At 41.1% G+C, this 26353-nt stretch overlaps 1 protein-coding gene across 1 annotated transcript in view; it reads right to left on the bottom strand.

The window, feature by feature from the left end:
- Positions 1-6677: 6677 nt before the first annotated feature.
- Positions 6678-26353, bottom strand: part of LOC143289105 (RNA-binding protein FXR1-like) — a 34633-nt gene continuing 14957 nt past the window's right edge. Inside the window, exons 13-16 of the mRNA XM_076597960.1 lie at positions 22285-22455; positions 18603-18701; positions 17950-18051; positions 6678-17542 (exon numbers count right to left, since the gene is read on the bottom strand). Of these exons, the coding sequence (XP_076454075.1) occupies positions 17073-17542; positions 17950-18051; positions 18603-18701; positions 22285-22455 (842 nt within the window). The 3' untranslated portion in view covers positions 6678-17072. The remainder of the gene's footprint in view (positions 17543-17949; positions 18052-18602; positions 18702-22284; positions 22456-26353) is intronic.

Raw genomic sequence — 26353 nt, 5'->3', positions numbered from 1 at the left:
TTAAGTTAACGGATCGCACATATGATGTAGGATACACACGAAATTTACTTTCTTAAATGGATTTTTTTCTGAAAAAAAACCCAGACAAACAAATATCTTGTTGCACTGATTTCCTTCACATGCACTGAGTGCATACTGCACAAAGAGTGAGCATACTGGACAAAGAACATGATAAATTCATCAGTCGTCTCGTCCGAATGACGTTTTCTTCTTTCTTTGACTGACGTCTTAGTTTTCACTTTGAGTGGTATTAGACGTGTAATCAGTAAAGAGTGCTTTTGTGAGAGAGAGAGAGAGAGATCGCGCATGTGGTCTATGAGAAAGAGAAATCTATCGCGCATGTTGTCCATGACAGTATGAGAGAGAAAGAGAGAGATGGATCTATCTATCGCGCATGTAGTCTATCTTGTTTTCAACCTAGAAACTGACATTCGCCAAAATGCCTGGAATGCCACCTCCGGTGCCTTCTCGTCTGCTGACACACAAAAGGAGGTTTGGAACACGCCCAGACAAGACAGAGCAACAGTGAAAGCTTCTACCGACCTATAAGCTATACAGCGGGGGTGCAGATAAATGGCTCATGCTCCGGTGTAAACTGGCACAAAACATCCCTCCTTTGGGCTGCGTGTCTGACAAAATAATCATTAGTCAACGGCTAGGAAAGTTAACGCAATCAGTCAAAATAGATTAATGAAATGATTCATGAACAAACTCCCCCCCCCCCCCCCCCACCTCTTCCGAAAAAATAATTTAAAAAAATCAGCGGGCCTTAAAGTGGATATCATTATCTCTTACGGTGACCAACTGAGAGAAAGAGAAAGAAAGGTGGAAGTGACTGAGGAGCAGATTCATTTTATTCGGATGTTTCTATCACTGAGCAACCTATATATCACTTCAGACATTCAGAGTTATTTTCTTCAGTTGTTTCTATCAATGAACACCCAAGTGTAGCTTATCACTTCAGACATCAAAACCAACGGGACAAATTTTGAAAAATGAAACCGTTCAAATACCTTGGCTTTACCATATCGGATGAAAGTTCACAACCTCACATCGTGGCATCCACCAACTGCGATCCCTTGCCCTGTCAACTCTTCCTCAATGCCTGCGAAATTTGGACGCTCTCACCCGATATGCAAAGAAAGACCCAGGAAACTGAAATGAGATGTTACGGGAATACTAATATCTTGGGTATCCACTACAGTACATAGATCGTGTGGCAAAGAGGTCCGCAGCAAGTTCCAACAAACAATAGGACCTCATAATGACATCACAGTCGTCAATGAAAATGAAGTGGACACGTTTCCCTCTCAACTGGACGATAGGACTTGCAAAGACCATTCTGCTAGGGACAGAGGAAGCCTGCAGACGAGGACCGAGGGAAGACAGTTTCCAAGAATGGTGGAATCCCAAAGAGCAGTGAGTTATCTTCACTGGTATAATGCCCCTACATCAGCAGCCGTAACTGGTAACAGCTGAGAGAGAGAGGGATGGAGAATGGGGTGAGGAGACGTAGACACACAGAGGTGTGTGTGTGTGTTTCTTCTCGTAGTATTGGGAGGTAGGTCTGAACGCCCTTGACTGTATTGTTTCATGCAATATTAGTCCAGGACAGATACAAAAATGGTCAAAATGTCTGCAACAAAACCGTTCTTTTCACGATAAAATAGAATAAATGATACTGCTCACGCTGATATAAACTTGACCGCTGTAGGTGGGCGGGAACATGATTAGATTTTGATTTTTAATAATTATTTCTCACACATTTGGCCATGAGAGAGCGCCTTACAAAGATCCGCAAGGCATGAGCAAGCGAGGGTTACGCAAGCGCGGTATAAGGGGTCGCCAGAGGAAAGCGTTTAGCGCGGTACAGTACTTGTGCCTGACAGCTGCCGCGCTGATGCTATCTTATACCTCCGTTAGTAGGTCACTGCGGCAGATGACAGATACCGTACAGAAAATAAGAGAACTCTTTGGGGTCAAAAGGAAACAAAATTTTTAAAATTTTTAATTTAATCTATTACATACTAAATTGGTAGAAAACGCAAGTTTGCTTTTATGAATGTTTAACAGTTTCTTACCAGTCCTGACATTTCATAAAGAATTAAATCGGTATTATACCGACTGCAAAGGTGAATTTACGAAGGCAGCACGGGATCATTTAGTTCGCAGGAACAATTATGTTGACATTTTACGCAATGCACAACCTGGAAATACTTCATGCTCTGCTTATTAACGTGTAATATATGAATATCTCAATACCTGTTAACTAGGTTTGTTTCAATGAACATTGTCGGAGCACTGTCCAGACAATTAATTCGGAAAGCATGGAAGGCAGATGATGGCAAAATCGACCAACATCATGTCTTGATGTAAAAAGAACAGTATGAAATATATTTTTTCTTTGGAATTGAAGCGGTATTTGCAAATGTGATTCACGAACCCTGCCGCAGTAGACACGTGGGTTTAGCAGGGGAAAGAAAATGTATCTGGCTGGAGTATGAACGTGGCAAAATGAAGTGCATCAGATAGTCATGAAGAGCAAAGACTGCCTGGAAAATGAAAATGGGTCAGTCTCCAGAACTTTGTTGGAAATGGGGGTCTCTCAGTCTGATTCAGTATAAACATGTGTTTAGAATGATTATTCAAATGTTTCACATGTTATCAGGATTGCAATTCATTAGAGAAATGTCTGCAACAATTTTGTGAGAATATGGTTTGTTCTTGTGTCTTAAATGTGTTGAAAATTATTAAAAACATCCAACATTTCGGCGCCATTTTGTGACATGGCAATGTGTCTAAACATGAAGTGGTCAGAAACAAATAAGTACAAACCTGATTAAAACCCAGTACATACAGACCTGATCTATATTCGTTCATTGTGATAATAAAACATTGATCATCAGTAAAAATGGTACATCAAGTTTGAAATATTACGCAAAAAACCCCGCGTGACAGACGTAAACAACCCATTCCTCTTGACGTATTTTTTATTCATTCAAAGGCAAGCATTCATGAATACACTACACGTTTTTTACTTGCAACAGGTGGTCAACACACCTATCTTCTGCAGCACATACACTCATTTTCTGAAAAAGAATGACTGTTCAACTATTTATATGCAATCGACGTCGCATATTAATTTTCAGTTCCGCTTGTCTGTGTTACTTCAGTGCATGTAAACGACCCAATAAAAATATACATGTAAACAAATTTAGAACTGTTTCCACATAAATCATGCGGATTCATCGCGGGAAAGCGTAAATCGGTTTGACAAACACCCTTCAATCGTGTGTGTTTGAACACAGATTCAGAGAATGTGTTGTTTCCAACAGCGTGTGAGATGTACATATGTTACACGGAAATCTCCGATTGTTCATTCGCACCCCGTGGTTGCTATATTAAAAACAACAACAAAAAAACTGTGTATGTTAATTTCGTCGTTGTTATGGTTTGTTTGTACTTTATCTCTGATCCGATTAAGTTTAGACACAATCACTGTTTCTGACACATGGCGGGATGCGGTAATATACGGATACTGGCGTAAGATTTCGAACCAAGTCAACGCATGTAGTTCAGTAAGACTGTTTTCAGTTGAAGACTTGTTGCATCAAAAGTTCCAAACAAGAAAGTTCAAAGCAGAAAATCACTCCCTTAAATTGCCTTGATTTTGGTTTTTGCTGTCTGGTGAAGTTTTATCACGAAATGATGTAAACTAGTTTATCAGTTCACAAGACAGACGAAGTGTGGAACGAAACACTGGGGAGAATTGATGTGAAAATGGAGTGCCTGCAGTGTTTCTGAAAAATAAAATCATCCAGGGTGGGGGAGTTAGTTTAGGTATTTTGGGTTCCATGTTACATATGTCATAAGGTTTTAGGTAATCATTAATAAAATACATAATTTTGCACAGGCTTTGTTTGAATGCATTACATTGGCTAAGGATCGCGTGATAGATTCATTACTATCATTATTATAAATCCAGTAATTCAAATATCTGCGTCGGGAAAGTTAGTTTAGGTAACTTGGGTTCAATGTTACACGTGTTATGAGAAAGTTTTATATAATCATTAATAAAATTTATGATCCACTGTTATCATTATGATTATTATTTATATCCCATGCTAAATCGACGTCTACTGCGCCAGGGTTCGTGAGTCACATTTGCAAATACCGCTTCATTTCCAAAGAAAAATATGCATTTCATACCGTTCTTTTCACATCAAGACATGATGTTCAATTTTGCCATCATCTGCCCTCCATACTTTCCCAGTTTATTGTCTGGACATAGCGCCGATAATGTTCACTGAAACCGAAACGGCTTAACACATATTTAGATATTCATATTCTACACGTTAATAAGCAGAGCATGGAGTATATCCAAGTTGTGCATTGCGTAAAATATCAACAAAATTGTACTTACGAACTAAATGATCCCGTGCTGCCTTTGTAAATTCACCTTTGCAGTCGGTATAATACTGATTTCATTCTTTATATGTCATGAATGGTAGGAAACTGGAAAACATTCATAAAAGCGGATTTGCGTCTTCTACCACTTTAGTATAAAATACATGAAATTGAAAATGTTTGTTTCCTTTTGACCCGAAAGAGATCTGTTCCCAGCTTATTCTTCAGATTCAGTGACCTGCTCACAGATCAGCATCAGCGCGGCAGCAGTCAGTCACATGTACTGTACCGCGCTGAACGCTTTCCTCTGGCGACCCCTTATACCGCGCTTGCGTAACCTTCGCCTGTGCTTGCCTTGCGACTCTTTGAAAGGCGCTCTCGCACAGGCAGAAGTAATAAAAATATTCAGTCGATTCTGGTCATTAAAAATCTAAATCTACCCACGTTCCCGCCCCCCTATAGTGGCCAACTTTATATCAGTGTGATGAGTATGATTTATTCTATTTTATCGTAAAAAGAACGGTTTTGTTACAGACATTTTGACCTAACGCAAATTTTAATCTAAATTTCCTGGCCTATATAGCTCCTGGGGGGGGATGAACGCAGGAGGGAGCAAAGCTGTACTGTGGCACCGTACCCGGAGGGGCACCCCATAGTGAATGCATTATAGCTGAACCCTCCGCCTTCAAGCGTTCGGTGTTTGTGAAACAGAAAGCGGGGATCGAGCCCTGCCTTTTGTCAGTGCAATGACTCGGTCTGTTATGAAGGGCTCTGAAAGCGAGTCGTGTTTGGAATGACAATGAATCAGTGTGTTGGTTTTACACCCGGGCTTTGGCTGAAGTCAGAGGCCAATGAAAAACGTCTAGTTCCATTGCGCACGTTCATTCACACACACACACACAAACTATAAATATAACAGTGTGTGTGTGTGTTGTGTGTCTCGCGAAGTTCCTATTACACACTTAACTCTGTTTCACCATTATCTGTTAACATACTAGCAGTGTTACAGGAACACATTTTTGACATCGGGTCTAATACACACTTCCATTGCAAGTGGGTTTTTTAAGTACTAGTGTTGAACGGTTCTAGCACTAATACTGGTTCTATTACCTTGGTATACAGCTCACATACCAGTGTTAGTCATAGCGCCCTGTTACACAGTTCCAGCATCATGACACACAGTTCTATCATCACTCCAGTGTCCTTGTCTGTTACAATTCTGTCACCAGTGTCAGTTGTTTCTTGCATGTTACACAATTCTATCATTTGTGTGTCAGTTTTAACTTCGTGATTGTTACAGTTCTATCACCATTGTAAGTTGCAGTTTATTTCCTGTTACACATTAAATCACCAGTGTCTGCTGTAGTTACTGTTATACAGTCCAATCATCAGTCAGTTGTCGCACCTTTAAAATTTTTTTTTTTTTTTTTTTTTACACAGTTCAATCACCAGTGTCAGTTGTGGCTTCTTGCCTGTTACAGTTCTGTCACCAGTGTCAGTTGTAGTTTGTCTGTTACAGTTCTATCATCGGTGTCAGTTGTAGTTTGTTACACAGTTCTATCACAAGTATCTTTTGCCAAACAGTGGTCTATTGATTGCCTGCAATTGTGGACTGACGGAGCCTGTTCACAAAGGATTGCTTTAGTTCAGGTTTTCAGAATCGGCACAACCAAGATATATATAATATATACTTCCCCAGTATCAGCGACTGTGTTTCTGCCTCATTTGATGATTTCTTTTGTGATTTTACAAAATAATTTGGAAAAACCAGAAAAAGGTGGCTACACAGGAGTGGATACTTTCCTCAACCTTTCTGGAACTTCAAATTTCACATGCAAAAGATAGAAACTTATCCAGCCCCTAATCACGAACATTTTGTGTGTGTGTGTGTGTGTGTGTGTGTGTGAGTGAGTGAGAGAGAGAGAGAGAGAGAGTGTTTGTGTGTTTAAAAAAAAAAAATTCTTCTTCTCATTAACTTTTTATAAAGATATTACATAGTAGTCCAACCTCTAACCTGTAACTTATGCACAATGAAGAGGTGTGATGAGCAATTAAAAAGCAAAATGTTGCCATTACATTTCAGTATATGTTCCAGTTACCAAAAACATGGAACAAACAGTATTCCAAGCAGTGATGGCAAGTAACTCATAAGCCTATTGACAAAATGAATACAAGATAGTGTATTTGTAAACATATGCATGAACATTTTTGTGTATGTTGGAGAGAGAGAGAATTTCCACAGTCAAACAAATAAGACTAAGAAGACGACATTTGCAAAATTCATGAATTGATAATACACAGCATTGATTTATTATTATAATTATAAAAAAAAAGATACCAAACACAACAAAACCAAACCAAATGATTGGCCACAAACTCAGATTTGCCAAAACAGCACGACGGACACAGATTAAAGCTGCATGTCTCGGAAATGAAGCTGTGTGAGTTTAACGTTTGTCAACTCAACATGCTGATGACAATCAAGGGGTTTAAGCTGATGGCAACCGTCATCCACAAGTACACCCACACCTTAACATGGCCAAAAAATGGCTTCCTTTGCACAAATGAAGGACCTAAAGGATCACCACTTCCCTCCAATTTCAACGTGTTGAAAACAGAGGAAAGGGGAGCCCTCCACAAGGCCCATGCCTCACAGTACAACTGGAAGTCATGTATTTTGATTTTACAGCGTAACTATGTATTTCAAAATGTTTTATAGCTACTAAAACGTTTTACATGAGCCAATAAACAAATGCATTCAGGAATTTGCAGAATGGGCAATGCCTTCTTAACCTCCATAAATTTCCAGAAAGAACACAGATCATACATAAAATGCTGGTATGGTGAAACAGAAAATGTAATACTGAAAACAGCATATTTTCAATCTTTAGTTGGAAAACACTCATTGCCATGTTCACCCCTTTCCATGCACACACAAATGAACACACACAAATTGAAATGCTTTCAACTCAGTATTTTGGCGTTCCTAACTGTTTTAGAGGGAGCAAGGGATCACAATACTGAAGGTTTCTGAAGGCATGCCAATATCTGCTTTCTGATGACCACAGCTTTGATGCTTCTGTTTGTTTCAGATGCCTGCCAGATTGTGTCAACACAGCCAGTCTTGTTACACCTGTCCTGTATTTTTTCTGCATTCATTATATTAGCCAAATGCACAGTGGCATGTGAAAAAAAGAAAGAAAAGACTAACATGGGCAAGCAAGTGCACACAACCATCAGCTTTTTAAGATGTTAGCTTATTCCAGTTTAACATCTACATCAAACTCTACATGTTCAAAAGAACAGAACCAACATTGTTCAAGGTCTTTGTGGCACCTCTCAACACAGGTGAAATGATCAAAGCCTGTTTTAATTTGGCTCACAACATCTTCCTAAAGGCAACCAACCCTCAATCACACAATTGTATTCACTGCTCTTATACTGGCAAACTGTTAGCAGGAATGAAAGATGGCACTGAAGCTGGCTGTGGAGACACATATAGCTGGCAGTGCATGACATAGTTACAGATGGGTGGGTGGCACTGTGGTGACATAATGACCCTCAGCAATGTACAGTGTTCAACCGGCTGCCGCCCAACTGCAATTCCCCCAATGAGAAATGGTGGATCACTATCAACGGTGACAACACGCATGGGTCTAGCACAGGATCACTGCCTTCTCATCACATCTCCAGCCTCTAACTTCACCATGGATGATTTCATTTTATCACTGATTATCAAACTCTCCTCCACCTTTTAATATTTCATCATGTTTTAATATATATATTAGTTATTTTGTACTGGAAAACAACAGCCGAGTGAAAGATATGCCATACATTATATGTACATTTTGCACCTGATCTTGGTTGTGTCTTTTCCTCTGAATTTTTGGACTCTTGTGGGACATTTTTTCATTTAATGAGATCTCACATATCAATGTCACAACTGGACACAAACACCCTCCAAATCCCAAACCAGATGTGGACCTTGAAGAGACTTTAAAGTACTACAGAAGTGACACTTATTCCTCAATTCTTTTTTTGCGGGAGGGTGTATTGTGGATGGTGGGGTCCTTCCTTCACTTTCTAGGTTTGTTCTTCTGTTCCTTTCAATTTGTGTGCAAGCTGATGGAAAGCGTTCTGCAACATTCAAATTATATGGCCTTGTTGTTGTGAGTTAATGTAAAGTTACTCCACTGTGTTATCCCCCCCCCCCCCATTCCCCACCCGAACAGACTAGAGCTGAATGACACAGACAATCTGAGGCATGTTCAGGTCTTATTTACTGTTAAGAGTAAGTCAGGCCTTTAGACGTGAAGGGCACAGGGCACTGTTAGAGATGTTCACTGCTTTCTCTGATACACGAGGTGCACAGTGCACATTAGTTTTAATACTGACCACACACACAGTCAAGGGCCTGTTTAAACACTGGGGTGAAAGTGCAGGGGGTGGTAATTGGGGTTTTTTTTTTGGTAAAAATGTCCAAGGTTAGGAGGAATCTGAAGGCTGGTGGTGTGAGAGGATGGCAGGCAGACATTCCCGGCCTGTCCCACTGACAAGATCTATACTAGGTCCAGTTGAAGCTAGCAGTAGCACACGTACACACACACACACATGGTAGGTAGTCAGATAAGACGAGATATCAGTCAACTGTACAATGTCCAAAGTGGGTGCAGACAGGTAGGCAAACACTGTCCACCCCAAGTCGAAACGAGAGCTCTCTTCTGCTGATGGGGGAGGGAGGACAAGAACACTCTTGGCCTTCAATGAGGACTGCACCTTATACAATGGTTATCTGTGAACTGATAAATGAAAACAGACACACTTGATATGTCATAAATGATATCAGGAAAAACTTTGTTGTCTTTTACTGTTCAGCAAGAACCACTTGCCATCTTTAAGTCTTCACTAAGAACCAACTCTAAAAGTGAGATCATCACATGGCACAAATGATATCATGGTCCAAGTCTACTTCAAATCAGGGTAACTGCCGTCATATAGTAACAAAAAATGTCCGGACTCTCTTCAGAAGATTTTTGTGCTAAAATACTGTGGTATAATGACAACAGATAAGGATGTGCTCACTAAATACATGTACCATAAACTGTAGATAAATGTTTAGTGTATCTAAAGGAATACTGGGAATGGTTCTTTCTTAAGTAAATCAATGCATAGTTACCACATGCCCTTTTTCCTCCCATTGCATCCCTACCTCCTTCCCTACACTAATATCTGGCTGTAATTTACTTGATGATCTGACACAGATGCACAACAGTTGCAGTCTGGGTGAGAGGAGTGGGAAATGGGTATCATGATAATCAGAAACAGAAGCTGTCATGTTGATGATGAAGGTGCAGGCCTCATCTTCCAAGGCAGCCACCACTCATGTCAACTGACGTGAAAAAGCTGCAGAGTAAGAGGTAACCAAAGTTTTCACAGCAATTCTACTGCATGTATTCAATAAGTAACAAATCACTAATATCCATCAGAGTACTGGGGAGAGTAAGTGCTGCACCCACAGCACCTGCAGAATATTTGCATGCTTACTGGTGAAAACATGAATTGGAGAGCAAAAACATTCTGAATCCATATATTGGTGAAAGGCAAAGAAGCGAGACACAAGACACATAATAGTCTGTGCTAGCTTTTTTGACGTTTGACATGAATTTCTCCCCATCTTTTTCCACTCAAACTGCTGTTCCACATTTGGTGCCTTTATGTTAGGTGCTTCATTCACAAGACCTAACAGACCAGCTAAATAATGTCCCACCTCCCCCATCAGTCTGCAGTGTTCAGGTTACCATGTGAACAGTCGAAACGTCATCTGAAGTTTGTGCATCAAGCCTCTGGTATGCAACCACAGCAAGCTACTCTTGCTGCCACCAAGAGACTTGATTTTGCTGCAGACCATTATTTTGTACACGCAACTTACACATAAAAAAAAAGACAAATGCAAAAATGACATCAAGTCGAAAAGTAAGTTTGTGAAAAAGTCAACGTGCCACAACCTCAATCAAGTCCAAGTGACAAGTTTAGCAAGTGGAAGTGGAAGAAAAGCTCAGTCCCACAGGCTGGTCATTATTAACAGTGTAGCAGTCCTTGTGTGGGCCACTACCACCACCTCCACCACTGTGGTAGATGGGTGCTGCAGTCTGCCACTGTCCCAACAGACCCTATGTCAGGTGCCCTGGCAGATCCTAGGTGAGGTTCTACTCAACACAACCTCAGCAGCTCCAGCTGACAGTGGAACAGATGGCTTCCTTCACAGCACCTGCTCTGGACTGGTGGAGATCCATTTCTTTCAATGCCAACTCTCAACCTGTCCCTCTCTGCTGGTTTCATACTGCAATCATAACCACTGTTTTGTTTTTCATGTAGAATCTCTAAGAGATCGCAAGTGGCACCTGTCTGGGAAGAGCATGGGGTTACTGACAATGTCACTTTTTGATGCACTCCATTTGATTCCATATTGTTCAAAGGGAATTCTGTCATGGATCCACTATGACTGATACAAATGTGCAGCAAAGAGGGCGGTGTGATGGTTGCAGGCATGACTGCGCACTGAAAGAACTGCAGCAGTGCACCAGACAACAAGCGGCTTTCATGCACATAAGACATCAGTCAGGTTTTGAGGACAGCAGATGTTGAAGCTTTCTTTTTCAGTGAGGAATACCATCACTGCTGTAGGTTTACCGACTGGAGCATTCAATACATCTAAAGGTTATGTCCAGATCAAGTTCAAATGGAATCAGTGACTCATGAGACAATAAACATCATATCATGCCGCTCCCAAGTGGCAATGAAAGTAAAACCATCACATTCTGAGTATGCAGTGGTCCTGGGTTAATCAAGCTCCAGGGAACAAGGGAGAGAGTTCTCTTTGTCCAAATACTTTTGTTCTTTCTCTTGTTCTTATGTATTATTCCATGTCAAGCAAGTCAGTCAAATAAAAAAAAAAAAAAAGTCCATCATTCAACATGAGAGGTTTATACTGTTCTGGTTTAAAGGCCGACTTCAAATAAAACCTTTACACTTGCAGAACTGTGAAATCAGCCTTGAACGCTTACAACAGAAGTGAGACATTACAAGTTTGACAATGTTCAAGAGCCATGAGATCACACTGATACTGTTGGACACTTATGCTGACTGCTCTCCCCTGCTAGCCCCTGGACTGATCGACCCAGCCACTGTTCTCTCCACTCAGAAAAGACGTGGTCCACCTGGTCTTTTTCTGGTAATGGGTTCTTCCCACCCAAGTGACTTGGTTGCCTGTCCACAGTCCAGGCATATTTACTTCTCTCTCTCTCTCTCCCTCTCTTTTTGTTTTTTTTTTGTTTTTTTTTTGTTTAATAAAATTTTCATTTTATTTTTTTTAAATTTTTTAGTCACCAACAAGCGAAACTTTATCAAGTCTGAAATATTTGCAACTTTACACAAACTACAATGTATTCATCAAACAATAGCATGACACCAACTAGTACTACTATTGTACATAAAAGTAATTTTTTTACACAAAAAAGATCTCTCAAGAAGATGTTATTTTTAACACATCTTGGTACTAAATAATATACATATATCTTTTTCTTTTTTTTTCCTCTTTTTTTTTTTAAAAAAAGAAAGGAGGGAGCAGAAAATATGTTTTAATTCCCTAGATGTAACCTCTTTTTTTTTTTTTTTTTAAATTTCAAATGGAAGTAAAATTAACATTAAACTTTATCTTTAATAGTTTAGATGTCTTTCCTTTTTCTCTTAAACCAGAATTTATCTTAGTGTGGTCTGATGTAAGAAAAAACTGTGATGAACCACGGTCAAAAAGTGTTAGAGTGCTGGTGGCATACTTTTAAAAATTAACATAAATCTGTTATCCTGCAACATGTATTATTAATATAAAAAAAACACACCCAAAAAACAAAAAAACCAAACACCTCACTTCTGGTGTATTTCTCACCAATACACATGTGTCAAACTCATTGGCACTACTGTTATCAACTTAATCTTAAAAAAGAATAATATATATATATATATATATATATATATATATATATATATATATATATATGCAGTATATATAACAGAAACGACTTGCCTGAGTTACATTTTTGTATACTTCACATGACAATGGCTTTTTAAAAAAAATACTTATCAGCTCTGGCAAGTATACATCTTGTTTTAAATGCACCATTAAAAAAAAAAAAAAAAAAAAAAAAAAAAAAAAATTTGGAACTTAGCTCATACACATTAGTAAACAGAACTCAAGATGTGACAATTTCAAATTACCAAAAGCGAAAAACAGTCAACAGAAACTTATCCCTCTGACTTAAAAGGCAAACAGATAATGCATGACTGCACAGGCCTGACAGTGACAACAATTTTTTCTCAACAGGCCGAGTGTTTATCAGTATGCTAACAAGGCAACTGGTCTTTTTCAAGGCTATCCACCTGTTCTTATCTGAATATATCAGTTCAGAACAAAAAGCATACAGAAAGATTCCTCTCAAGCTTGCCTGGTTGAATATGATGCTATTAAAATGTCACTGCAAGCTTGACTAGTTTTTGATTCAAGTTATCAAATATGATTATCACTTGTGGACAGGGTAGAGCTGGATTAACCCTATATTCTATTTTGAACATTAGGTCTAACATCTTCAAAGGCTGCAACATAGACATGCACTTGGTTCTACATGTGGTCTTTCTTCTATAGCTTTTTTTTTTTTTTTAACAATGGTGCTTGGCAGACAATACCTTTTACATGCCTATGCCTCCTTTGACAAAGCCAAAAAAACTAATAATTTTTCTTTGATCGTTGACTGCTATATAGGACTGGTATGACAATGAAGCGGTCAAAGCTTTTCTCCAACACTGAATAAGGACAGCGACTCATATCCTGGTGCTGACCTGATAGCTCCAAGGTGATGATCCCCCCCCTCCTCCCCCTCCACACAAGTGAACCCACAAGATGCAGACCATAAATCCAGTAGACTATACACCTCTATATACTTTAAAAGCAGTTATGCAATGGCTTCAATATCTGTTTGAACCATTTCATAATTCACATTGTTTTAATCATTCCGCCCACTCCCATAGTTATGACAATCTATCTCTCTCTACAATTTTTTTTAGGTAGGATTTTTCAAAAACAACCAAATACAATATAAAGAGTATCAAATCTACTGTTGTTTGTTTGGCTGTTTTTGTTTTGGTCTAACTCAATACTGTTGAACCAAAGACTATATAAATACAATAAAACAACACAACATAGCAATGTAAGTGAGTACAGGTATGTCACTTACATATCCATCAAGTAAAAGACACTATATATCATTTTTCTTTACAATCAACTGTTTTCTTTACAATCAACTGTTGGTTTCACCTAGCATATTCTTTTGTAAGTTCAAATAAAGGATGAAAAAATTAATAATAATAAAAAAAGCTGGCATTAACTGATGAACGCATTAACTACACTGAAAAAAGTCACTCAGACATGTACACAGCAATAAGACAACAAAAATCAAGTTGTGTCTCCCAACACATGTTGTGTTGCCTCCTAAGTGTCAATTCTCCAAACTCCACCAATACAAAGACACAGCAAGAATGACCTTCAGTCTTCAAACTAATTTGTCAACTCCGCCTTCCTTGGCTGACAAGTGTTTCATTTATAACCAATGCCATGCTATGGCTAAACTGGATAGAGAAAGCAGGCACAGTATAGTAGTGTACTATACCACTCCTTAACACCCTCACTTTTCAAGAGGTCAATATTTTTAGATAGATCAACACAGATTACATCTGTAAGATTATTTTACAGTACATGTCTACATATTTCACACAAGAACAAAATCTGACATTTATTTTTTTTAAACAAACACCAAAACAAAAACACAACCCTATTATCAAACTTGGCTCCCAAAGGTCACTGAGTTGAGAGCACATGCATGGTGCTTGCATTGCAGTGGGTTGGGATCCTGACACTTGGTGATGTGTGTAATTCAGGACGAAATCAGGAGGCGTGTGGCAAAGTACAAGTGCTGGCCATCAGGTCCTGGCAGAGGAACAATGATGGCCCATGCTGTGGACCACCAGAATGGTCCACACAGCATCATGTGCTGTCTGGTCAAGACACAGTCAAAGGTTGCTTTCTGCCTTCAAACCGTGGGCTTTCTCTATTTTCACAGTAGACACACTGTGCTATTCCTTCTCTCACACTTGAGAAATCATGAAAGCCCTTTGAAAAAAAAAAAAAAAAAAAAAAAAAAAAAAAAAAAAAAAGGAAGCAGCAGCCACCACTGCTAAATTATATGTTAAAGGAGACAAAAAGTGGGGACTCTAGCTGAGAGAATGTGAAAGAAAGAAATGGGAAGGGAAAGGATTAAGGACTTCAACTTACAGTACACCAAGTAATGGAAGGGAAAAAGGGACTGGACAGAAAAGATGTCATGCACATACTACCTAGTTGTGGCTTGGGCAGTCTTCACCTAAAACATAAAAGCCAAGACTGATGTTTCTGTGCACATATTGGCAGGGTTTGCTGTTTCTTTGAACAGCTGTCAAAAGTCTGCGGTGACTGTAAAGCACACACTTAAAAATAGGTAACAGAGGTGTCCACAGCAAAATGTGAACGGGCAAGAGCCTCCAGTCCATTTGGTCAGTAGACAGGGTGTAGGGTCAACCCTAACCACACTCATCAATTTGGGGAACAAAATCCGAGGCCCTTCTCTTGCTCTTCACAGTCATCAAGCAAGATTCCTATGATTAATATGTAAACATTTACCATAAAGCATGTGCTGTATGTCTTCAGCTTAATTCCGTTGATGTCTGAAGACCATATTCCATTCTGAACATTCCTCACTTTCAAGTAAATGTTTTCTACTTTCTGAAGACTTTTCCCTTTTGTGGACAATTTTCCTTAACACATGCTTTGCCTCTGGCTTGAAAACACAAAGCTTGAAATGCCAGTGCATTTTCACATCTCATGCAACATTGGCATTTTGGGCTTTTTTTTTTAACCCCTAACTGGCTTCGTAACACACACCGACACGCATATACGTGTATCAAGAGGAAGAGAAAAAAACCCGAAAAATCTCACCAAGACAAGAATCTTGGCAAACAATTTGGAAAACTGGTGCACAAACTTCAAAATGTGCATAAAAATAGAGAGGAAAATAAAAGATAAAAAAGCTTGTTACAAGAACAGTTACAGGTACCTTTTAAAAGTAAAAGAACAAACTTAAAAAAACAACCATCTCCAAGAAACACAGGAAGAGAGACAGAGGAGAGGTTAAGAGAAAGAAAGGGAGAGCGAGTGAGAAAAAGAGAAAGGAGTTTAAAAAAAAAAAAAAAAAAAAAAAAAAAAAAAAAAAACCGGAGGAGAAAAAAATAACCACCTTTTAATCAAACTTTTGAGGAAAAAAAAAAATCAAGACATCAAAATGTTTTTCCATAAAGCGAGAGCAACACTGGTCTTTTCCCGTTACTCTGTACCCTGATGTGGTCTCTCAATCGGAACTGTTTGGCTTATTCCACCTTTGTTTCAAAGCAGTATGCGAGTTGAGTCCAAATCAGAACAGATGTTTTCACTGGCAAAGTCAGTTGGCCACAGATCCTGTGACACAAATGCTCTCATAGCGTGAGGTCTCTTTCAGACCTGAACAAGGAGGATGGCGATGTCCCAAGTGGAAGGCCGGCCCTTGTTGTGCCGTTTCCTCCAGGTGGCCAGCAACAGTATGCACAAAGCCAGGCTTGGCTCTGGCTATCTTGCTCTTTACTCCTGTGGAGCAGCTGGCAACAAAAGTGGAGCGGTGTGCATTTAATGAACTACTTCTGGGTTCTGACCCTCTCTCTATGTGCAGGGTCAGTGACGTAATCTGTTGACTCTACAGCTGACCCCAGTCCAGGTTCCAGCGATGACCCAGTCGGTGTTCACCGCTCCACATAGGGTTCACTACAAAATCATCGGGAACAGTCCCCTGTTGTTGGGATCTGCAGTTTGGGGGAGTGGGGGGATGTTGGGGGGAGTGGAGAGGTCGCTATGGGCCCCAGCACAGGGAGCCCACAGGACACAGGGAGAAGCATGGGGGAGGGACTACCAGCACCTGCATGGCAGTTGTCACCTACCCCCCACCCTGTCACCTTCGTCTGCTTGTCCAAACCTGATACTAACATACAGTGCCAACCATTCTCTCACTCCCTTCCTCCCTCCAATTGTTCATCATCATCATCTCCAACTCATTTTCCACAGAACACACAGATTCCTTTCAGCCTTTTGCATACTCACCCATACACCTTCCTCCCATTTATCAAATCAGCACTCATCCATTTGTCACAACTCTACCCACATTATGGCAGTTTAAGTAGTGCTCCAATTTGCAGCAGTACCGGTATTTCTTTTGTGCACTAACACAACCTTACCATTAAGTTAAAGCATGCACAGCAAACAAAAAGGAAAAAAGCACAAGCAGACCAGCATTCGCTGACTTACTCACCATCTCAATCATTCTTTTTTTTCCCCCATTGTTCTTTCTCTCCCATGTATTTACAGTGACTTAGCACCAAATTCACCCTTTTCCCCACCAGACACACTATCACTGAAGATGGGGGATTTCTGCTCACACTTGTCACACATGCATGCTACTCTTTCACAGCCTCACTACTCCTACAGTCAACACACTGACCTACTCCCCATTCACAATCTGCTGTTCCTTTGCAACAGGAGCACTGCCACTTTTGCCTTTGGCTTTGCTGTCTGAGTCACTGCCACTTGGCTGACTAGGTTTGTTCTGGGGGGCTGAAGAGGGGAGAGAAGGGGGACGCCTAGCTTGCTGACGCTGTTCTTTGGGCACTGCAGACTGCTGACTGTCTGATTTGGAAACTTTGGCAGAGCCATCTTCGCCGCCTGCCCCGTTGGTTGCAGGGTGAGAATTGCGATTAGCAGTCCCATTGTTGGCACCAGCACCCTCGTCTGATTTCACCTGACTAGGAGGGCGATTAGAACTACCTTTGGAGGCAGAGGGTTGCTGTCGTGAACCGCGGTCCTGCCGATAGTTTGATACACTAGTATCAGTCTCTGTACCAGAGGCAGCACTGTTATTGCCACGGACCCGGTTTCGCCTGCGTCTCCTCCTTCGGTCACGGCGCCTGTCATCTGCAAACACCCAGTTTTGATTTACTGGCATGAAAAGCTGTCTTTTGTCAAAACAATTTTGGAATTCAGTTTCTCTTTTCATTTTTAACAGATGGAAACAGTCTGACATGTGACACAGCACTGCCATCCACACATGCATATGACATCAACTCAACCTTGAATTTTTAACTGCTGTGATGTTTGGTTTGGAACAGCAGTGAGAAGAACTGAGATAAAAGCCTTGACATGATACACAAACCCAGGATAGATGACCCTATTTCAGTGTTCTTACCATGAAAGCAGAAATGATGTAAAAACTTGTATTACATTTACAAGGACCAGAGAGAAAAGGAAGACATATTGGGGATAAACATAAAAGGTTGCCTTGAATGCACTTAGGCAAAGGCTGGATGTGGGGAAAGCCTTACCATCTTGACTATTGACACTGGCATTGTCTAATACTGTATCATCGTCATCAGTCATTCTTCGCCGTGACCGTGTGTCTCGTGACTCTTCATCATCAAAGTTAACTGTAACAGAGAAGTGCATGCTTCAGTCATTCAGTCATCCTTTTATTATTTGAAATTCTATTCAATAGCAGTGAAGTGGAAACATCGAAGCAGTGTAGATGCAGCAAAGTGGTACAAATCTGTCTGAACAAAAAACCAAGAAGAACAGACTCTTCTACTCCCTATCAAATACATCTAAAAATTATGATTACCACTTGCATGCATTCTATGCCACAAATAACAGGCCCCAAATCCAACTGTTTCACATATTATTCTATTCCACATATCTGAACATATGTCAACTGATTAAAATTTCTGACAACACAAAGGTGTCAAGCTTATAATACCATTGACCACTCTGAACTCTGCTAATAAAAACATCAACTGACAATGTGTTGATATTAATTCTAACTTAAATAATAACTGATAATGTGTTGAAAATAATTCCGACTTTAAATGTAGCAGCATTCATCATGAGAAAACATAAAAAAACCCAAAAACAATCTAAACATTTTTTTTGCTACTGACATACACAGGGGAATAACAAAGACACACAAACAGAGAGAACCTACACGAGCGAGGCCCTTGACCATGATAGTTGAAGTTGTCATGGTAGCCATCGTCATAGCCCCCACGGTTTGGACGTCTGTATCTATTACCCCCCTCGTAATCTGAGGCAAAGAGGCAGACAGGCAACCCGCCACTGACATTCATGCAAGACAAAGAGCAAGCACACTACTCTAACCAACTGTTAGGGTCAAGCTGCCAGTTTTGTGTATCAACCGTCTGGATCAAACAGTTATCAACGAATAGGAGTGTTTCCAAGCAAACTGAGAGGAGTCAGTGAACCCTCTTATGTCATTCCCATGAGTTTTAGATAATCTTCTCCCATACCATTTCGTAATCATTTTAAAAATATTTCTTTTAATGAGAAATTAAAAGTTATGGCAGTCAAAGGATATCTGTTAACAATGCCAAAAGCTGGTCAGCATGACGCCATTCACATTCAGTTAAAGAGCAATGGATACACTATTTGATCATGGTACTTTGAAAAGATGACTGGCATGCCCTTCTGAAAGCATTACAACTGAAAAATAGTTTCAGCAAGGAGAAACAGACTGCAAGCAGAAAGATGCATAGTAAAACTTCAAAGGCTGATATTGCTGAGAATTTTACAGCATTTATCAATTTCCTCCCTCCCCCGACACCTGCCAGCACCCCCCCCCCCAACACACACCCACACCTGACCAAGTAATTTAGTCAAACAGAAGAGGGTTCCACTGTCATCAGATATTAGTTAATGATCTTTACAACACAGTTTTCCATCAACATTTCTTGCTATTCAACCCTCCGCCAGATAGAAATTAGACTGGATAGTGTTTTAGTCCAATGCAGAAACATAAACAGCATCTATTAAAAAAAAAAAAAAAAAAAAAAGCCTTCGTCAGTGAAGCTCTAGTGATATGCATTACATCTATACATGAGACAGTGACACAGACAGAGAGAGAGAGAGAGAGAGAGAGAGAGAGAGAGAGAGAGCATTGATCAAAATATGTCTTTTGCTTAATTGAAACATGCCATTCACACTACTTTAGTCTATAAACAATACACACAGCCCCAAGTCATAAGAAAACCTCACAACCACCACCATCCGAACATTAACCAAAAAAACACACAATAAAAAAATTATTAAAAAAATACAGCAGAAAAAAAATGCAATTAAAGAACGTGCAAGAAAATCCTGAGCTGAAAAAAAAAAAAAAAAAAATCAGTTGACTGATGACCAGATGCAAACATCGACAATCCATGCAACACCCACAGCAAGAAGGAAAAAAACAATAAACACTGACCACTTTCTAACAAGCAGAACTACATCAGAACAGTATGGGATGGGGATGACAAAGACTGAACACAAAGTCTTAAGATAACAAGGGAATGAGTGTGCTGATGGGAAAGTAGGTGAGCTCCCTGACTGGCCATCACAAAATCCAGAATTTCTGGTACAGGACCAAAAACAGTATGTGACAGATTTCATGACTGCTTTAGGGGGGATGCTTGAAACTTAACAATGGCATGTAAGCTGCACAATATATAAACAAAGAAACTCAACACAGTTGGAAACAATGTAACTGAAAAATGTTAGAAGATGGTTCTAAAGATCAGAGTGGGAGGAAAGGACAGACGGGAAAGAAGAGAAAACTGAGAGAGGGTGTGGGGTTCAGAAAAAAGCAGTATGTCTCCAGTCTCCACAGGTCAAGCCTTCATGGCTTGTGTAATACAAATTTACAAACTACAAGAATGAAACTGAAGATGTGGGTGATGAGGGAAAGGGGAAGGGGGTGTACCACTATTTACTTATATAAAGGCCTATTGATCCAAATCATATTTTTGCTCACCATCTGAAAATAGCTTGTCAAGCTGAAAGTTGTGTTCTGGAAACCGAAAATTCCATCTGGCTAAAGAAGCCCATACTGATCTGCATTTTATTCTTTTACGATCATATACAGACCTGTCAAAGTTCTGAACTTCCCCTGTTTTCATAAAAAAATCTCTAGCTTTTGATACATTGAAGCATAATTGTCAAAAGCAGTTGTAGGCATAATTTACATAGTAATCACTCCGTGCAAGTCCACTTCCTTTGTTGAAAGCTAATCAAAGAGAACAATATTGGGTGTGGAGATGGAGTCAGTCACAGAGAAAGGGATGGGCAAATTTGTTTTTACATTTACAATATGGAGTGTTGGTCTTTATTACCTTTTATCTAATTTTATGTCAGACAGGGAGCTAAAGGTAGACAAAGAGATGACAACTTACAGTACTTTATATGCTCACATCTGCTGAACTTTGAACCCATTCCAGTCTTTTCTGTGACTTTACTGCTCACATACATCGTAACAAAAGAGACGGACATACGCAGAACAGTACCTAGTGACCACCTTTTCAGGCAAGAAAGCTGACCAAGAAATGTCATCAACTTGATTTTTCAGCTGGGTAATTCTGGTGTCTAGTACCCTCTTTCACATAATAATTGGCAATATACACATGAATGGTGCAGTTAGCGTCATTCTGTGTGTTCTGTCCAGACTTTCTTTTTAATTTCTTTTAACTGCAGACAAGAAATAGAATGTCATCCTATCTTACAACCCCAACAACATGCTAATCCCAGCAATGCAGAAACTATCTGAAAGGAACTGGGAAAACCCAAGAAAATCTTGTGGACCTGGAGGCAAAAGGAAATAAACTTGGAACGATCTGGAACTATGCTTAATCAGTAGCAAATAACCCCTACAACTGGTGTAGTCAGAAATTTGTTCTTCTATGTTAATCAAAATTTGGTGATATGAATGTTTACCAAATAAAGGGTTATCACATTCTCACATTGTTTACACAACTTAAGCCAAAACTGAAAGTCTCAACTCTCATTTTGAACTTTGGCTTGATTTGGTTTGGTTACTCAAGGTTACTCAGTCACAGCATTTGGACAAATCCGTATATACTACACCACATCTGCTAAGCAGATGCCTGACCAGCAGCGTAACCCAACGCACTTAGGCCTTGAAAAAAAAAAAGAGAAAAAAAGAGATAAGTCATCAAACTAATGAATAAATAAATTAGAGTAAAATAAAAATAAGTAAACAAATAGATGAAGAAATGAAATGAAATGTAAAAATAAACGAATATATAAATAAATAAAACCAATAAATTAACAAGAATTTTGGCAAAGTTGGAGAATAACTGACAAACCAGTATCTTTTAAATCCTGCTATCAACAGCATTAACTTGTATGGATTGACTATTTCAGAACTCAGCAATGACTTGTCCGAAGCAAAGGAAAACTGACATTGCAAGCTTAAAATGAATGGGAATTTGAACGGATGAACACCCATTTGATGACAAAGTTAGTGTGTACTTTGGGTTGGGGGGTAGGAGAAGATCAAGAAAACTAATTCCCACTGGTCAACACTTGTGAGACATGCAACTGTGGTATCAGTCTTCAAACAGGCATTGAATCTATTTGAAACTTGTGCATCAGAGTGTGTCTGAAACGGTCAACACCATGCAGCAAGTGAGGGAAAGCATGCTTCAAACTACTGCCCCCTGTCATCGAGTTATCATTGGCTGCCACACCCCAACTGCAACCACAAGCCTGTTCCGCTCTCCACCACAAGCACAGCAAGACACCAGTCCATGCAAGCAAACAAGGAGCAGGCCCAAAAGGCACAGAGCTGTGGCAGACACAGGCAAACCACTCACCAGAGTCCCTACTGGAGTATGCCCCGCCCATTCCTCTACCACGGCCTCGCCCTCCTCGTCTATAGCCCCTCCCCCTGCCACTCAGCACGCTGTCTGTCAAGTACCCCATCTGCCTGCGCTCTTCCTCCACCACCTCGGATGACCAATCGCCCACAGGGGAAGGCTCATCCCCTTCAACAGGCACACACACACACAGCAACATGCCAATGCTCACTTTGGTAGGCGTGGGGACTGGTCTGCTATCACAGAACCACAACAACAACATGAGGAGGAATGCTGGCTGACCACCCTCCCACTGCTCTTTAAAGTTATCAGAGAACTGCTGCTGCCTCTTATCTGGCGAGGGTTGGCCTTCCCCTGCAATCTTCCACACTTCCTTCTCAGTGAATCTTCTACAATTTTCGTCATGCAACATCTTCTGACACATGTTATCTTCACTGACCACTGTCTCCCTGTGACCACTCCTGCCAACCCACATCCACATACTGGTACATGGATACAACAATCTACAAATGTGCATGAAAAAAGGATACATCTGTTCCAATAACACCACATGCTAAACAATGTACAGCAGATCACACTCAGCTCAACAATGTTCCAGAATGAACAAATGATCACATTCTGGTGCTAGTGACACTGCCTGTTTCCTTACTCAATGTCGCCTGTTTCCTTACTCAATGTCCCCCTTTCCCAACATCCCAGAAAGCATGTTAGTCCTGCCCCCTTGAAAAGATTCGCACTGAACAACCTGTTTACATTTCTGACTGTAATAGGAAATAGATACTGATATAGATATATAAAGGGATGTAGCTTCTTGTATCCAGTCTTCTGATCTTGCCTGTTTCTTTTGTCTGGCATTAAATAGCTCAGCTTACCTTTCATATTCTGATCCCCATTCCCTCCCCAATATATATCCATTGATTTTTATTTATCTATTTTATAGGAAATTTCACTTATTCAGTGATTCTGGTTTGGAGACACTGCTATAACTCAATTACAACTGGTAAAAAAGGAAATTTTCTATCTAAAATTACGTTTAATTAACATACTTACCATGACCCAACTAGTGCAGACTCTGGCAGGGGTCTGACATTCCTGTCCTGTGCAAACTACTATCCGCCTATGCGGAGAAAACGACAGCAACTATGGCCGATAACCTCCCGGAAGTAGGTAACCTCCCCTTTGTCCCGCTGGCTAGCGTCCTCTTTTGACGGCAATATGCCATCACCGGCGCAGCGAGCAGGGAGAACAGGAAGCGGGGAGGACGGGAGGGTCTTAAATTTGGGTCACGGTAATTACGTTATTTAAACATAATTTTAGATAGAAAATTTCCTTTTAATTACACATACTTAACCGTGACCCAACTAGTGCAGAATAGCGCGACAAGGTCGAGGGCTCGCCTGTTCTACTGTGTGCTGCGATGGCCTGTTGTGCAACTAGCACAGAAGCGATGCCTCTTGAGACATCATCCCGCAAGCGTGCGAGATCTCTCAGGTAGAAGTCGATGAAGGTGGCAGGGTTTTTCCAGTAGGCAGCATCCATGTCTTGCAGCCGTGTTGAGTGTGCTAAGGCAAGAGAAGAGGACCATGCTCTGACTTCATGTGCTCTGGCTGAGGAGGCATCAAGTCTCAATCCTTCTGTTCTATCGCCAGTGCGCTGCAATGGCCTGTTGTGTGACCACTGCAGAGACAACGCCTCTTGAGTCATCATCCCTAAAACAATAGATGTCCCTCAAGTAGAATTCGATGAAGGTAGAGTGTACTGTGTCACCTAAGGATATTGGTGCGGGCAAAGAAGACTGAGGTCCGCAGCTGTATTGTGGGAGAGGTCTGTGGACCACAGCTGTGCTGACAAATGTAGCGCAAAGAAAATCGGGTCGTGTGTTGAATCCACACTGTACTGAGAGCCCTTCGAATCAAAGGAAGGGAAGGAAACACTTACCCTATAGGGTTGTCTCACTTGAGCGCGGTTGAGCAATGCAAGGAGGTGCACATGTGGTTTGATCTGATGATTCCACATCGGTTGTGGGCCGATAGAGGAAGTGATATATGTGTTTAGAGGAAACTGTGGCACAAGACAGAGGTAGGCCACCATGTTGGGCTTGCCTTAGGCGTGACAGCCAGATCTGTAGAGCTCCTCCATGAGAACTGACAGGCGACGCCCCCCCACCCCCAATTTTCTGTCGTTGCCAAAAAAGACCACACTGGCATGTTGCCTATGCATAGAAGGGCAGACATTTGGCAACAAGAGACTTGAGGTCCCTGGTGTCTCTGGGACAGGGCTGTGTAATTGCCCAGGTAGGTACCATCACGAAGGGGCATACGGAAGGCTTGGTGGCATGTTGGAGCAACCTGCAGAAAGTTGTCGGCAGTCAATGGCTGGGTTGGATCAGGCTGTGGGAGTGCACTTCAAGTGCCCGCAGGTCACTGAGTCTCATTCTGTGGTGGAATTCCTAATGGAAGAGGGTTTCCACTGGGAAAATTTTTGCTGAAGCTTCTTAAGTGAGAAAGGGGATGGGATCCATGACAGGCCTCTGGCTGTGTGTGGTGCGCACTAAGTCTGGGATGGAGCAGGGCGAGGACAGGAAGGAAAGTGGCTGTAGATGTGTTGTACTGGCCATTTACACCAAATCACTGATCTGACATGCGTTTTCAGTATGGCCAACAGTAAAGTGAAAGCTGTATTATCAGCGGTTTCTGAACTGCAAAGGGAAATCATTTGCAGCTTAGTCTTTCATGAAGGACTATGTCTCTCAGACTAGAAGTCAAATTGCACTGGGACTTATTGCTGTAGCCTTGACTATGTCTCCCAGACTAGGGGGCTAACTAGCCTTTGGGATCTGTCCCTATGGTAAGTCCTAAGGCCCTCTTGATCGAGGGACTGGGGATGCAATTTGGGCAAAACACTCTCTACTATAAATTGTATAATAAAATTCCAGCCCGAATAATCAGGGCAGCAGTTGCCTCCTCTGCTGATCTGATGGTCAATGTCGTACACGACTGATTATCATATACTGGTCCTAGGACACCAGTCAGCATGGGTTAATCAGGAAACAGCTGCTGTGTGCTTGAGGGATGAAGGTGTCCACCATGCAGGTTATGTTGAAATGTAAGGAAGCCGGAAGGAATTGTGGTGCAACCATTTGTCTGAAAGACATGGTGCTTGCTTCCGAAGTGACAGCAAAGTCATCCTCTGACAGGCCCTTGACTGAAGGCTGGGGCTCCATGATGGGATAGCCTGCCTAGGCTAGAAACCCCTGGAAGTGTCTCATTGGAAAGACAGTACTTGAGAAGGAATGCCCATCTGCAACCACAGCAGTGGTTGTGTGTTGAGGCTGAAAGTATCGGGCAGGGAAGACCCAGGTGCAGAAAATATTTTCGAACGCCAATTGTTTGAGACATCGATGCTGGATCTCTGTTCAAGCAAGGCGATGGGGCGAACTAATGTGCTTGAATGCGGCATCTGCCATGTCGGTTTGAGTGGGCAGAAAGGTACGCCCCTGTGGGTAATGAACGGTTCGTTGTGCTTTGTGAGACGCATCTGTCCTCGTCAATATGCCATTCTCCCGAGTGTAGAGGAAAACAATTATTACCCAGGCCTTCTGCTACTAGTGAGGAGTGGAAGAGATGGACTTAGGGTGATTGTCTCCTGCCCAGTGGGCAATTTTTGGGCCCACTAAAACTTGGAAGGAATGAAGGGCATGTGTGTCCAGAGTGGCACCTCTAAGCTGGACTGCCTAATCCCTCCTTGTACCAGGTTAGGGCATCTATAGCCGTGTGGGTGATTGTTGTAGGCAAATGAGTTGGGTTGCCTTGTCTCTCCATGCACCAAGAGAGGGCATCCTTAGCCCTGTGGGTGGGAAGGGAGTGTGTGTGAGACCTAAGGACCAGCCACTACTGATATGTGGAGCATACATTCAGGTGTGAATGAGGCAGTTTTGTCTTGAGTGCAGTCGTCCTCTGAAAGCAAGGTAGGGATGAATTTATGAAAACGAATACATATATGTGCAATGGGATATAAACTTCCAATAACTCAAGTGATGGTGTGAGGAATATGCCAATGACATGAC

The sequence above is a fragment of the Babylonia areolata genome, chromosome 13 (assembly GCF_041734735.1).
Source record: "Babylonia areolata isolate BAREFJ2019XMU chromosome 13, ASM4173473v1, whole genome shotgun sequence".
Taxonomy (NCBI): Eukaryota; Metazoa; Mollusca; class Gastropoda; order Neogastropoda; family Buccinidae; genus Babylonia; species Babylonia areolata.
This window is presented reverse-complemented; position numbering and strand designations above follow the sequence as displayed.